Source organism: Oryctolagus cuniculus, chromosome 7, assembly GCF_964237555.1.
Source record: "Oryctolagus cuniculus chromosome 7, mOryCun1.1, whole genome shotgun sequence".
NCBI lineage: Eukaryota > Metazoa > Chordata > Mammalia > Lagomorpha > Leporidae > Oryctolagus > Oryctolagus cuniculus.
The window spans coordinates 11371205-11386513 of NC_091438.1; the positions used below are offsets into that span (position 1 = coordinate 11371205).

Sequence of the window (15309 nt, forward strand, 5' to 3'; positions counted from 1 at the left end):
CACCCCCAAGGTCTCGGCAGAAACAGCCGAGAGCTACAGAGCGCTGGACCCCAGCCCACTTGCAAGAGAGGACGAAGAGCTCTGACTCTTAAATTTTTTTCTGTGAACTCTTTGAAGTGCCATGGTAGGAGCCACGTGGGGGGAAAAAAGTTATGAGAGCCGCACAACAAGAAGTTATACTATGGTAACCCCCTCCATTCCCCTGGCCTGCGGGATTGCCAGCAGAGCAGGCCCAACTGTTTGCTGTGGAGCCTGAGCCAAGGGCCATGGCTTCCGGCAGCCTTGGTTTGCCCGACTGTGCGAGGTGGGACAGGACATTTTCTCATCAGTGTTGTAGGTGTTGGATGAGACTGATACAGATGAGAAGATACAGTGAAACCTGGCAGGCAGTGGAGGCGTCCTGGCAGGGGTGGGGCCTGCAGGGTTTGGGAGCAGGTGGGAATCCAGACACACACACACACACACACACACACACACACCATGTGGTGGTGACCTCCTCTGACCTCACGTCCCTCTGGGGTACAACAGTCCCAGCTCACACCGTGAGGACAGAGTGTTCCGGACGGGCTAGCTTCCTTCTGTCCTCCACGGCACAGCTCTCCCCAACTGCAGTTAGAAAACGTGGGTAGGGGACAGGCAAGTGGCCTAGCAGTTCCGATGCCACTCAAGATATGCCTGCATCCCACATTAGGGGGCCCGGGTCTGAGTCCAGGCTCCCGCCCCTGACTCCGACTTCCTGCTGAGGTGCACCTGGGGGAGGAGGGTGGCAGTGGGTGATGGCTTAAGTAACTGGATTCTTGCCACCTCCCTGGGAGACTGAGTTCTCAGCTCTGGCTTTGGCATTGTGGGTATTTGGGGAATGAACCAACACATAGATTTCTCTGCCTCTCAAATAAAGCAAGTCAAAGAAAAACATGGGTGCAGGAGGGAAAAGCTACCCTAAGAAAGGAGTCGTCTAGGAAGAATGAATGAGTGAGGCATACCAGCCAAGTCCTGGTGGCGAGAACCAAGCCTGGGGTACACTGGGCACCATCAGAGCCCCTCTTTGAGTACGTGTGCTTGTGGGAAGAGGCTTGGGAAAGGTTGAACGAGGTGAACTGGATCACACACACCATTTGCTCATCCCGGGCAAGTGGCGTAGGAAGGTACACTGCATCTCTCTCTCCCTCTCTCTCTCCCCACCCCTCTCCCCCCCCCCCACCCCCGCTCTCGCTAGCAGCCTCAGCTTCTGCCACCTCAGCAACTACTAAATAGACCAATTAGCTAAGGCTTCCTGCCATTATCTAACATGGATTTGGACATTAGTGTGCTACTATTCAGCCATAATTTCGAGTCGGAATGTACTAAAAAATTCACACACTGAAGCATTAAAATGTCCCCAAGCAACATGTGTGGCAGTGTATTTGCGCCGCTTCCCTGGATTTCTACCCCCCAACCTCCACCAGCATCCTGTAGGTCAGTAGTCACAGCCCAGGGTGGGGTGGGGGCAGCCTTGTGTAGCAGGGTTGTGTTGTTTCACCCGTGTTTGTGTGCATTGTTCCCCTGGGGTGACGGTTGCCAGTGGCAGGCACTGGGACCCTCTCCTTCTCCCGCTGGTGTGGGGGCTCCATGAAGAACAAGGGGGAGCCTTTCCCAAAATGAGCATGTTTGATGCCTGAACACATTTTTGCACAAGCCACTGTGTCCTCAGTCTGAAAATGCAGGTTTCCTCAGGGAAGACCCACAATGCATTGAGGGTCAGAAGCCAGGGCTTTGTGTAGTAGCCTTTACCAGCCGGGGTGCGAGTGTATTTTATCTTCCTTGTTCCTGCCAACAGAAGGAAGCGGAGGGCCCTGCACGAGCCTGCAATGCAATACCATGGAAGCAAAAGCTTGCAGCAAAAATACCAGATTCTCAGAGGCGAGTTTCGTTTCTGTTGCGGGCTGCTCCCCAGCAGGACTAACGGAGCTCACGGGAGTCTCCCTTCCCCTCCCGGGTTTTGTGTCTCTTTATGGCCAGGGTAGGTGCTTCGAATTCATACCACAAAAGGGCTTGGAAGCCCTTCTGGATTCCCTGAGTTAGAAGAAACCTGGGAGCCAGCAGCTGAGTCCCGCCCGGGCTGCCACCCGGCCAGTCCTCTCCCTTTGATGTCCATAGAGATGGGGCGGGGGCACACATACAGAAGATATTTTGGTGTCTGGAGTAAATTTCCAAAAACTAGAAGGTCTATGTGGGTTGCTAAGTTTTTGCTTTCAGGAGTCTATGGATCTCACCAAGGCAGGTGGTTTGCAGCTGGAGCCGGGCCACCTAAAAAAGGACAGACCAATGACCTGGGAGCAGCCTGGAAGGGTGTGGGCTCTCCTTCCGGTTCAGCCTGGGCAGCGGCGGCCATGTGGACAAGGTCAGGGGTGAGGGCATCCTCTAAAAAGGTGCTGGGATGCACAGGAAGAGGTCAAGGAGGAGGGCCAGTGGAGAAAAAGCACCCAGCAGGTGGCAGCCACGCCCTACCTAGGGTGTGAACCTCGGGGTCACTAGCTCCCGAGTCCCACCCTTTCCAGATTGATTTAAAGGCTGAGTTGGGGAGGGAGAGGAGGACTGGTGGGGGGGGGGTGGACTGATCAAAGCACAGCGCTGACAACTTGATACCACTGGCCCTCGGGGCTCGGCTGGGGCAGGGTGGGGAAATCCACTGCTGCACTCACCCTCGGGCGACTCCCGAGCCCCGGCTACCCACGGGAGGAGGCTAGAGAATTTCCCACCCCGTTCCAGTGCTCACCTCTGCCTCCTGTTCCAGGACATCACTGCGCTAATTCCAGAGCTTGGGGCAAGCCTCATGGCCACCTAGGGCTTCGGACCTGACCTCTGGCCAGTTACCTGAAGACAAACCTTGAAAGATTAGGTTGAAGCTGAATTGAGTTAATCCTCACGGATTTGCAACCAGAAGAGCCCTTCTGAACAGAGGTCCTGGGTTTGCTTGCCCTGTTCTCCAGCAACCCAATGCCTTGCACGTTTTTATTATCGGTCTGCTGCCTTTTACAGGGGAGAAAGCAATCTACTTCTAAACATGATAAATAAATGAACGATGCCCGCTTTCCATCTTGCGAATATGTAAATACATAGTTTTTGCTCCACATCCTCACAAGTCCCCAACTTCACAGATAATTCCATGCGCAAATAGATATGCATCACAGCAGGTTTTTATTTTGCAGTTACTTATGTAAGTCACCCATCTCCTTGCAGGATAGGTCGTGGGAGGAAAGGCAACTTCATACAGTATTTACTAACTTAACACAAGACCCAAGGAAATGAAAATACCCTGTACCAGGCAGGGAGGGGCCTCGCTGGCAGCCAGCTGCCTAAAGGTGCACGGCGAATTCTCCCTGCTCTCTCAAGGAGTCACCTGGGGGTCTGGGGTAGGGAGTACCTCTCAGACCAGACCTTTGATCTCACATTGCGGTCTTTCCCAAGACCCCAAGCCCAGCTCCCGGCGACCCCAAAGCCAGCTGCGCTAGGTCAATACAGATAGGGAACAGGAAGAGACTCAGCATGCTGGCTTCACACGTCGTAAACCACACAAAGGTCCCAACTTCCCGGAGAGCTCCCTCTCCCCTCCCCTCCACCTGCTTCCTTCTACAACTTTGCAGGGAACCCCCCCCCATTCCGATGAACTTATTATTAAATATAGACACAGCTACATGGTCATCTTAAGGCCCTTGAACACCACAGAGCCCATTTGCCCCAACCCCTGCTTTTCCAGACAAAGGCACAGACCCATCAAGACCAGGAGCTTTGTCAGGGCCCATCACACAGCAGGTGGAGGGCGCCTCTTTGGATGGTATGGCCTGGGGTAGGGGCAGTTTAAACCCGATGTGCCATTGTACACAAATTCTTGCCCTGTGTCTGGCAGGCAGGATAGAAGCCTGGGGTGGGGTGTTGAGGGGTTCTGGAGCATGGTTACCACAGAACAAGAAGGGGTGAATTTTTCTGAGAGTTATTAAAAAAAAAAAAAAGGTGATTTCGTTGAGGAAGGAGTGGCTTCCCGGAGTCCAAGTCCAAACCTGGCAGTAGTGATTTTAGTGAGAGGGCTATGGCAGGTTCTCCAAGATCCACCTCAGGAAATCCCTTTTGCAGTCACTTCCTTTCCCAGCTTCCCAAATCCCTGACCTTAGGACCAACCAACCTGTCCCCAGGAAGTGGGGGGAGGGGGGCAAGTTGGCCATAGAACCAAACCCCTGCAGGAGGAGGGGGCTCAAGGCTACTCTCTCTACTCTGGGAGGCACGGCATCCTTACCCCTCATCGTCGAATGGCTGAACAGGTGGTTACAGTATTGGGTCTTTCTATAATCTCTCCATCCCCAGAAGGAACAGGCGGGATAAGGAAACAGCAGGTCCACCAAGAGCAACCAGGGCAGCAGAGGCAGACCGTACAGCTCCTGCATTCAGCCCCAACACCGAAGCTTCACTGGTCCCCCTGGGAACAAGAGCTTCAATCTCTTTGAGCCTGTCCCCTAGAGAAAGGAGGTGACAAAAATCCTCCTTCCCATACCACAGTGAAGATTGAGGAAAGTGATTCTAGAAGGTTTGAGGCACATAGCAGGTGTACAAGAAATGTGTTTCCTTCCCCTTAGAGGCAGGATTGCAATCTTTTCACCCCAGAGAGACATGGTTTCTAGGCAAGACTAACTCCAGCAGCTCTGCGCTTTCTGTTCTCTAGTTAGCAGCTTTTGCAAAGCAACACAGCATTTATTCCAAGTTACAGCTGCTAACCCCTTAACCTTCCAACCGGTACTGTGTATCTCGGAATCACCCTGTGTGCCCATGAAAAAGACACGCTCTTGTCAACAAAATCACTGCCATTAACTCTCAGGTACATAAAAAAGCCTTTTGAAGGGAAACTGTCCAGTCCTTATATTTGTCTTTCAAATAAAAAACGGGGAGGGTGACAGCAGCAATGTACGTGGCCTGCTAGCTTTAAAGTTTACCTGGCATTGATTTCCCTTGGGTCCCTACCCCTCCCACGGCCCCCTTCCTGTCATCTAATCACCTCTCACCTCCCTGCGAAGCCTTGGTGAACCTCCAACTCCCTCTTGCTCCTGTCTGCCCAGGGAGGATAGCTGGTTCTCACGGAGCTATTGACAAAGCCAGGTGTCGGTGGCTGCTCCACTTCCCCACCTGCCTGGCGATTCTTTCCAATTAAAAAAAAAAAAAGCCATTGGAAGTGCTTTTACTGTAAATATTTGAAGAGTGTGTTGGGGGGCGGGCGGTGTGAAATCTGGTTTCTCACTCCACTGCTTTGCCCAGTCAGGGATCCTCCTCTCTCTAGAGCTTGAAGGATGCTGCTACAGCAGCAGAAAGAAAGAGAGAGAGAGAGGCTGTTTTCCCTCCTCCCTGCCTGGGCTGGCCGGTCGCAGCGGCCGCGTCTCCGGCTGACTCCTGACCCTTGTCCGCTTTCCCAAGCAGAGAGGATGAGCTTTGCGCGGACGACCTGCTCAATGGCTCGTGGACCACTTCTCCAAACCAACGTGGGGTCCTGCCCTGTCTTCTTGTCCGGGCGAAGATTCGTGGAAGCCAAACTTAACGCCGCCCCCCCCACACACACATTTACACCCACCCCCGACACACACACCTGAAATAAAGGGACTTCCCAGAGCAGATAAGAAGGTTCGACCTGCAGCGGGGTTGGTGGCTGGGACACGCCGCCCCAGCTGCGCTCTGGACTCCCAGGGAGAGCTTGGGAAACGGGAAAGCGCTTCGGAGAGCTGCGCTCTGCGCTCACTTAGAGGAACGTGGAACCACCAGGCTCCCCGAGGCAGGCTCAAATGCCAAGGGGCACGCAAGCCCGGAGCGGAACCCGAGGCCTGGACTGGAGCCGCGATAGAGTGCTCGCGGGGACCCAGCGTCGCCGGCACCCACGGAGGGCGAGATGGCTACCCTCGGTGGAGTCTCCCAACCCTGTGCGCGTCCACGGCTCCGCACCCTGGGCTGCTTAGGACCTCGCGGCGCATGGGCGGGGCGGTAGGCGGCCGGGACGGTGACAGGTGCGCCCCTCGGCCAATGGCGGGGCCGACGCCCCTCCCCGGGCTCCCGCAGCGCGCGCCAATGGGAGGCCGCGTTGAGCTTCAAGTGCGCGGAGGGGCGCGGGTCCCCACCACCGCGCCAGCGGCCTCGGCGCGGTTGCCTGCGGGCTGGGGCGCGCGGAAAGCTGGCTCGGCTGCCCGGACGCGCCGAAGCGCTCGCGTGGGCGTTTGTGCCAGCGAGGGCGAGCGTGTGTGAGCTCGGCCCGGGGCGGGGCCGCACGGAGGAGGCGCGGACCATGGTCGCCCTCGGCTGAGTTTCCGGCGGCGACTTTGATTATTGGCAAATAATCACTAACAATACCCGGCCCGCGCGGGCTTGCCACCGCCACGCAGACTCAGCCAGTCCGCACACGCGGCCGCGTCACCTACCACTGGGCCCTGCTCTCCAGCCCCAAACGAGCCGATGGAAAAATCCAAAAATTTCCGCATCGACGCTCTGCTGGCGGTGGACCCCCCGCGAGCCACCTCCGCGCAGAACTCGCCGCTGGCCTTGGTCACCTCGCTCGCGGCCGCAGCAACTGGCGCCGGCGGCGGCGGCGGGACGAGCAGCGGGGCGAGCGGCAGCTGCAGCCCCGCGTCCTCGGAGCCGCCCGCGGCTCCAGCCGACCGTCTGCGGGCCGAGAGCCCGTCTCCGCCGCGCCTCTTGGCCGCACACTGCGCGCTGCTGCCCAAGCCCGGCTTCCTGGGCGCGAGCGGCGGCGGTGGTGGCGGCGGCAGCGCGGGCGGCGGACCCGGGGGTCCCCACCACCACTCGCACCCGGGCGCCGCGGCTGCTGCCGCCGCCGCCGCCGCTGCCGCCGCCGCGGCGGGCAGCCTGGCTCTGGGGCTACACCCGGGGGGCGCGCAGGGCGGCGCGGGCCTCCCGGCGCAGGCGGCACTCTACGGCCACCCGGTGTACGGCTACTCGGCGGCGGCGGCGGCGGCCGCGCTGGCGGGCCAGCACCCGGCGCTGTCCTACTCGTACCCGCAGGTGCAGGGCGCGCACCCTGCGCACCCCGCCGACCCCATCAAATTGGGCGCCGGCACCTTCCAGCTGGACCAGTGGCTGCGCGCGTCCACCGCGGGCATGATCCTGCCCAAGATGCCCGACTTCAACTGTGAGTACCCTCGCGCCCCGGGGCCCGTGGCAGGCGGTCCTCCCGCGCATCCTCCTCCGCCTGTCTGTGTGCTTGCTCTGCTCGGAGCGCGCCGCTGAAGCGCCACGGAGCCGCCTCGGCTCTGCCCCAGGCCCGCGAGAACCAGCGCGGGCTCCGCGGCGGGAGAGTGGCCGAGAATTATTAAAATGGCCTCGCGCAGGCCTTGCCGTCTCTTCCTTTCTTAACGGGAAAGGGCAGCTGGAGGTGTGAGACTGAAATCTAATGATTAACCTGCAGGCTGGAGGAGGAGGAGGAAGAGGAGGAAGTGGCGGAGGAAGGCGAGTCGAAAATCGCCCAGAATTAGGCAGGCTTGGTAATGGGGGGCTGGATCTCCGAAACCAGGGGTTTACCATCGGGAGAACTGACTTGGCCAGGGTCACCCATCGTGGGCTCTTGGAGAGACCCTCGGCCCTTCGGGGAGTGGGGCGCTGAGAGTGAGAGGGCCAGGAGCAGCGAACGAGAGAAATGGGCTCCGAGAGCCCGAGGCTGCGAGGCTAGGCCCAAGGCAAGCGCCTGGCCCTAGCCAGGGCCCTGCCCTCCTTTGGAAGCGCGCCGGGCGCGAGGTGCGATGAGCCGAGGGGTGCGGGCACCCGGAGCAGCAGGTGCCAGCACCGGAATCCGGGACACCAGCTGCGGTAGCGAACCTCCAGGGTGGGAGACAAGGAGGCTGAACCACGCATGACCGAGAATTCCTGGGCGCGCTCAGGCGTCGCAGGCGCGCGCGGAGCTCGGGACGGTCGTTCCGGGGCTCCGACTCTGCCGCCTCGCCCCACCCGGGAACGGCTGCCTTCGAGGCAGGCGGGAGCAGACGATGTAGACGGCTTTGTGCGTGCAGCCGCCCAACACCCAAACAAAGAGACCCCATTGTTTCCGTCTGAGTGGATCTGTTTAGACTGGGGAGATGCAGGCGCGGGAGGGGAACACGGCAAAAAGAAAACAGAAATAAACACTGGCCAGAATTCAGGATTCCTCTGCGAGAGGCCACGGTTGTGACTAAACAGAGAAAAGCTGCGACCCCAGAGGGCTGGAGAAGTCGCAAGCGGGTGTGAAGATCCAGCAGGGGCCCGTGTGCCCTCGGCTACCCCTGGCTTTTCCCAGCTCAGCTCCAAGAAGACCCCAAGGGCCACCCCTCCCTCCTGATGGAGAGTGAGCCCCTGCTGACCGCCCCACACCTTTTTCTGGGGCCACAGCTTCAGAGATCTCTGATTCTGTTAATCCCTTTGGCCAAACTCAGGTGCCCGGCCCTGCCAGCCGCTTCTGGTGGAAAGCCACTCCTGCAGAATTCCATGGTAGCCTGCCTTCCCCAGCCCGAAGAACCCTTGGTGGACCCCTGAGAAGGGCTGACCTGCCCAGAGAGGCCTCCTAGAACTTTGGGCTCCCTGGCCACCCCAGAGCTTTGCCTGGCCTTCCTGGAGCCAATGGACACACAGAAAATTGATGCAAGCGGGGTTCCTCTGCCTACACCCATCTCCTGATGCCTAATCTGATCTGAGAGGCGGCTGAATTGAAAGCAGCCAGCTTTAGCCCCCAAACGAGGACGCTGCACCCCCGTCCGAAAGGGCAGAGCAGGCAAAGATGGTGGCAATGTTCTAGAAGCCCTCTTCTCCACGAGCCGGAAAACCTGTTTGGTTCCCTTTAATAGGTCGTCTCTGCCTGTTGGATGGTATTTCCCAAACAGTCCCTTCCGAGCCGGTATTTTAATTAAAGTTCTAATGTATTGTCAAGTTGGGAATTCGGGGCCTTGTTTAACTAAAGCAGGGGGCGTGGGCCTTCCTATAAAGCAAATTGCCCGTCCCGGGGGAGCCTGAGCTCATCCCGGCCTGGGGCTGGCCTCTTTTCTTCCCTTTGCTTTCTTTCTTTTATTGTCGAACACTTGTCAGACTCCTGGGAAATCAAGGGAAGTCTCGTTTTGAGGTCATAAAATTCTCTGTGATGTAACCGTGCGAAATTATGTAAATAAAGCCGGGCAGGCCTCCTTGAACACACAGAAAGCCAGACCCGCCTCCTCCTGGCCTGTAATTTGGGTAATGAGAATTGTCCTGAAAAGACTTCCACCCCTGACCCCTCCCTGTTCTTCCCTCCCCCACCCCCTACCCTCCACCCCCCAGGCTCTGCCCTCCGGCACTGAGCCGGGGCTCCTAGCTCAGGAAAACAATTTGCAATGCCGGAGGGTCTCGGAGGAAAACTTCGTTAGGGTCCGGATTTGGTCTCCGAACCTGCATTATTTCCTTCCCTACCCCACTGCCTTCTCTTTTTCTCCTGATCCCCCTTTTCTGTTTTAAGGAGGCGGTAGTGGGGGTCCAGGTGGTGGTGGAGATCCCACACCTGTTGGGGTTTGCGCCCGAGCTGGGGAAAGTTCAGTGCGGAGCGGAGAGGAAGTTCAGTCCCTGTGGTCACTACTCCTCCTGTCTTAGGTCCAACCCTTTTCCCCCACCCTCCCGTGGAGCCGGTCCCCCTGCCCGGGGGCCTCTGGGGGCCGTGACCCAGGCAGCGAGGGGAGGGAGTGGGCGGAGGATCGGAGCTGGCCGCCGGCCTCACTCACACCTTCTCGCGTCCCCAGCCCAGGCGCAGTCGAACCTCCTGGGGAAGTGCCGCCGGCCCCGAACCGCATTCACCAGCCAGCAGCTGCTGGAGCTGGAGCACCAGTTCAAACTCAACAAGTACCTGTCGCGGCCCAAGCGCTTCGAGGTGGCCACCTCGCTGATGCTCACCGAGACTCAGGTGGGCGGCCCGGGATCCTGACCCCCCCACCCCACCCCGCGACGCTGTCACCTCCGCGCTCCTGACCCTCGGGCTGTCCCCCGGACCAGACGTCCCGTCTGGTGCTGTGGCTGTGGACCCCTAAGGTGATGCTCAGAAAGTCTGCTGTGTCGTGTGCCAGGGTTCACACACCCGCACCCAGAGCTCCGATCCTGTAGGTTCAGACGCTTTTGCATTTAACGAACCCGCGTGGGCCACAGTCAAGAAATTTGGTTCCAAAAAGAGACGTCCCCAGCTGCCCCCCCCCGGCCCTCCCTCCGCAGACCAAGTCACGAGCCCGGCGAGTCCTAGGAGGCCCCTGCCCGGCTGTGAGGCCTGCAGACGGGTAGGGGCAGGGAGGAGAGGAGGAAGCGACGAGCCCCCTGCCCCCCACCCCACCTCATTCGGCGTCTGAGCCTTGTCGTCGGACGCGGATCCCCGGGGCCCGCATGGGGCGGCCGGGTTCAGGGTGCCCGCAGCCCGGCCTCTCGGGACGGAGGTGGCGGCTCTCTCACGCCCGCTTGTGCCCGCAGGTGAAGATCTGGTTCCAGAATCGGCGGATGAAGTGGAAACGCAGCAAGAAGGCCAAAGAACAAGCGGCTCAGGAGGCGGAGAAGCAAAAGGGCGGCGGCGCGGGCAAAGGCGGCGGCGGCGGCGGCGCCGAGGAGAAGGCCGAGGAGGAGCCGCTGGGGCCGCCAGCGCCCGGGGACAAGGCCAGCGGACGCCGCCTGCGGGACTTGAGGGACAGTGACCCCGACGAGGACGACGACGAAGACGACGACGACCATTTCCCCTACAGCAACGGCGCCGGCGCCCACGTCGCCTCCTCCGACTGCTCCTCGGAGGACGACTCGCCGCCCCCGCGGCCAGGCGCGCCCCCGGCCCAGTAGGAGCCCCGCACCGCCCTGGCCAGGGGCCGCACCAGGCTTGGATCCCACGTCCCGGGTTGTGAGCGACCCTAAGCCGCCTTCCTCCGGACCATCTGCAGAGGCCAGGGGGTTGGAAGAGTCCGGCCCGGGCCTCAGGTCCTGGGAGGCTGGCCTTTTGGGACAGCCCTGGCAGGTGCCCTGGCCTGCCCTTCAAGGGACACGCGGAAGATGACCCAGCGGGCTCAAACTCCAACTCCCGTCCTATTCGATTTAATTGTGGTTAGTGTCCAGGGGATGCGTCGCTCCTCCCTCTTCCCCGCGGCTAGGAAGGTGGAAGAACCCACAGTGTTACACGGCCTGGAAGACTTGAACCGTCCTCTGCAAACGCGTTCTTCCCGGGCTGGGAGAAAAAAAAAGGGGGGGTTGATGCTTCTGTATCTTGGGGGGCGGGAGGGAATTTAAGAGCGTTCAAATCGCTGGAAATTGCAGAACTATACTATCTTTATTTTTGTATATTGTATTTATATATGAGGATATATATATATAAAAAGAAATATCTACGTATGCATGCTAAATTATTATTTAGCTTCTCCCATCGCCCAGGATGGAATGTAAAATAAATTGGTTTTTTACTGGACGAGAGTACACGTCTTTTCCGGGAAAGTCGACTTGGTTGTTTTGGTTGTTGAAATGATGGGGAGGATCGCTTTCCCTCGGTTGAGGGTGAAAATCAGACTCGCACGTGGAGCCTGTGGTGGAACCTGACTCCTGGTCCTGCAGAGTCGCAGGTGTGAAATGCTAAAAATACCTGAGGCCAGATGGCATCGCGTGCGGGCGCTGGGCTCGCACCCATCCTGGACAAAGACACTTCAAGGCCTAGACTTAGCATCTGGGTCCGGGGGACCGAAGAAGGCGCTACTGCCATTTTTCGGAATGGACTCCATTGCGCCATCCTCCTCCTCCCTGGCCCTCTGTGCCAGCCGGCCCTTCCTTGAGCTGGCCAGGACCGGTGTTCTCGAATCTGTGCGAATGTCCGCGAGGGCAGCCGTGGGCAGCAAGAACCCTCCACGCCAGGCTGCGTGGCTCCGGGTTAATAAACCTCGGCAGCGCGCGCGCCATCAATCACCGCGCTGGCCAGGGCCTGGCTCCCGCCATGTGCTGCACACATGCCGGGCTCCGCGCGCAGCCGGCCGGCTCCCGCCCGGCCTGGGGCGTCCCCTGGCTCCCTGCTGCCCCCCACTTCCGACTCGGCGACCTCTAAGCCGCCCGGAGGAGCCAGGTGTCCGGGGTGGCCGCTTCTCCCTCTTCCTTCGGGGTTACTTTTAAACCAGCACCTGGGCGTGGGCCGCGCTGCTCCCCCCTCTTCCTGCCCGCTGATAAATGAGTTCAGAAGGGCCTGGCGTTTCATTTGGGTGATTACCGCCGGGCGAGCGCGGCCCCTCCTCTGCCGCGGGGCCCGGGTGAGATTAATATCCTCTCTGGCAGCTCATTATCACCCCGGGCTCCTTCCATAAAATCCAACCTCAACCAGGGCCGGGGGCGCGGCTGTTGGAAGCTCACGCGGAAGCTACAGGGCACCGGCGCAGGCCCTGGGCCGCCTGGAGTCCAAAGCTGCATTGGGAGAACCGGGCCAGGTTTGCAGCTGGCGGAGAAGGCAGAGGGCCGGGACAAGGGGGAGGGAACGTTGGAAGGGAGAGGAGGAGAGAGGGAGGACAGATGTCTTTTAGGGGCTGAAAAACCACAATCCATGGACTTCTTGTAATTTCTAACACATTGGCGAGGCTGAGCCTGAAACAATGTCTTCTCCGGCTGGCTGCACATCTGGGGGTGCTTTCACCCCCAATCTCAGCAGGCCTTTCTCAGGGGTCCCACCCCAAAACAGCCAGGAAAGGGGATGGCCCGGGTCTGGGCATTGGGACCTGGAATTTGGGCGGGCTAGGGGGGTAAGGGAGGCTTCCTACCAACAGGGGACAAATACTCCCTCTGGGACAAAAACCAAGGAAGACATAAATATTGCCCCCTGCCCAGGCCTGGGCTTGGCGCGGGGACTCAGGCCCCAGGAAAGCTGGACCTATTGCGGCCCCGGCATCTCCAGCCAGCTGCTTAATCGCAGCGGAATTTATCTTGCTAATAAATTTAATGATCAATTCGTTCTTGTCACAGGAGCTCTTCCCCAAATCAATTATAGCAAATTTAAATATAATCACTGGCTCATCCTCACCCACTCCGGGCACCGGGAACAATTCATTCCACCTAATGAATGGTCTCCAGGCCCACTCCCCGCCTCAGCCTGCACCCCCAATCTGGGGCGCTGTGCTCGGTGGGGATCACCAACTCCGCTCTGCCGGGAGCAAGAGTCGACCTCCCACTGCACCCGAACCTCAGCATGACCCCAGCCTAGGGGGAGCCAGCCAGGTCTACGCAGTCGGAGCCCAACGCGAATTCAAGGTATGGTTTTGGTTCTAGACTTCTCCTGCCGTGCTCTCGGTGGGAAGTCCTTGGTGCCAATGCTAGTGTATTTCTCCACCCTAAGCAGGAGCCAGACCACACAGTTATGACCCTGCTGCCACCTCAGGACTGGATGCCCACGGCGGGGGGAGGGGCACCCACAAAACTGACCAGGTCCCCTGGGAAACCCGGCCCAGTCTCCCTGCCCTACCCAGGGTCTGGCTTTCTGGCACTCGTTTGAATTCTCAGGAGAGGTTCTCCTACATTCTCAAGAGAGGAACACTTTGCACTTGTCTCCAGTGTGTGAATAAAGCCCCTTTTTGTGTGTGTGTGTACCAAGGAAAAACGACCTGTTTGCATCCTTCAACATGACGGCCCTGGGTCACTCTCCGGCCCCTTCTGGAGCTCTGGCCACGGGGTGAGATGCCACGGACAAGACATCTGCTGAATCAGAGAGGGGCATGTATAGAAACAACTAAAAAGTAGATGCCTTTTCCTTCCGTTACGGACTTTCTCCTGCCCAGTCCTCAGATGGAAATCGGAGCAAAAAGAACATAGGAGGCTTTCTGTGATACCAAAAGCATAGGCAACAAAAATTTAAAAATGACAAATGGGACTCCATTAAACTGAAAACCTTCCATGCCACAGGAGACACAGAGTGCAAAGGCAACCTATGAAAAGGAGAAAATATTTGCAAATATTTCTGAAGAAGACAAAGCAGTGGTCTAGGAGCAGGGACAGTCAAATGAAAACCACAGGAAAGCGCCTCACACAGGTTAGGATGGCCGATATAAAACAAAGGACACACACAACAAAGGGTTAGTGAGGATGTGGAGAGATTTCAGCCCTGTGCACTGTTGGTGGGACTGTAAAATGGTGCAACCAATACGGGGAAATGATATGGAGGTGCCTCCAAAAATTAAAATGGAATTACCCGGTGATCCAGTAGCCTGGTCTTGAGTATATATGTGAAAGGATGTATTTGCACACCCATAATTATTACAGAATTATTCACAGTAGCCAAGGGACAAACTACATGTCCATCAGCAGTCGAATGGATAAGCAAAATGGGAATCTACCTATTGAAAAAAACAAACACTGGATCAGGCAGGTGCGGCAGGCTGTATGGAACCGCTGGTTCCCGTCCTGGCTGCTCCACTTCCCATCCAGCTCCTCGCTAATGTGCCTGGGAAGGTGCAGATGCTGGCTCAAGGGCTTGGGCCCCTGCACCCACGTGAGAGGCTCCGAGGGAGTTCCTGGCTCCTGGCCCAGCCCAGGTGTTGTGGCCATTTGGAGAGTGAACCAGCAGATGCAAGGTGTGACTCTCTCCCTCTGCCACTCACTCCATATCACCCCGCCTTTCAAATAAAGAAATCTTTAATAAAAAGACAAACACTGCATGATCCCACCTACGTGAGGTATCCTAAGTCAAGGTTCAGAAACAGGAAGTAGAAGCCTGTGGGCCCGGGGCCTGAGGAGGGAGTTGGTGCTCAGTGGGTTTGGAAAGATGATCAGGCTCTCAAGCTGGCTGGCTTATCAATGTGCCTGTGTTAACACGAACGTAGTGTACACTGAAATTTAGTACACTATTTAGTATACTAAAAATGCTTAGGATGGTGTGGATTTGCTGTCCTCTTTCCAGCCCTCCTGCCCTCACTCCCTCCCCACTTCTCGCCCGTGGCGGGTTCCCAGGCTGCCAGCAGCCGTTGGGTCAATTTGGGCCAGATTGGTTCTGCGGAGCACCTCCCAGGTTGGTGCGTTATCTGCCCCTCGGGCGGGCTTCCGCGGTCCCACAGCGGCGGGGGGCAGTCCTCAGTCCCCGTCTCAGGCCTGAGTCCGGATGCAGATCCAGGGGCTGCCTGCTGGGGGACCCCAGGGCGGAGAGAAGCCCCTGGAGGGGTTGCGGTGCCTGCTTCGGGCCGGGGCTGGGGCGACGCGGAGAGCTCCCCGCAGGACCCGGGGCGCTCCCTCCAACCCCCCAGTTTCAAAGTCCTACGGTGTATTGTGTCTCCCTCAATAAAACTAATCCCTTCGGAGGTGTGACCTCCACCAAGAATGCCA

The 15309-nt window shown here is 58.4% G+C and overlaps 1 protein-coding gene across 1 annotated transcript; it reads left to right on the forward strand.

Annotated features, from left to right (window-relative positions):
• The first annotated feature begins 6061 nt into the window (after positions 1-6061).
• MNX1 (motor neuron and pancreas homeobox 1) lies at positions 6062-11403 on the forward strand. Its single transcript, XM_008263893.3, has 3 exons — positions 6062-7153; positions 9753-9913; positions 10465-11403. The coding sequence occupies exons 1-3, from the start codon at positions 6460-6462 to the stop codon at positions 10819-10821; spliced, it is 1212 nt and encodes a 403-aa protein (XP_008262115.3). The 5' UTR covers positions 6062-6459; the 3' UTR covers positions 10822-11403.
• The last annotated feature ends 3906 nt before the right edge of the window (positions 11404-15309 follow it).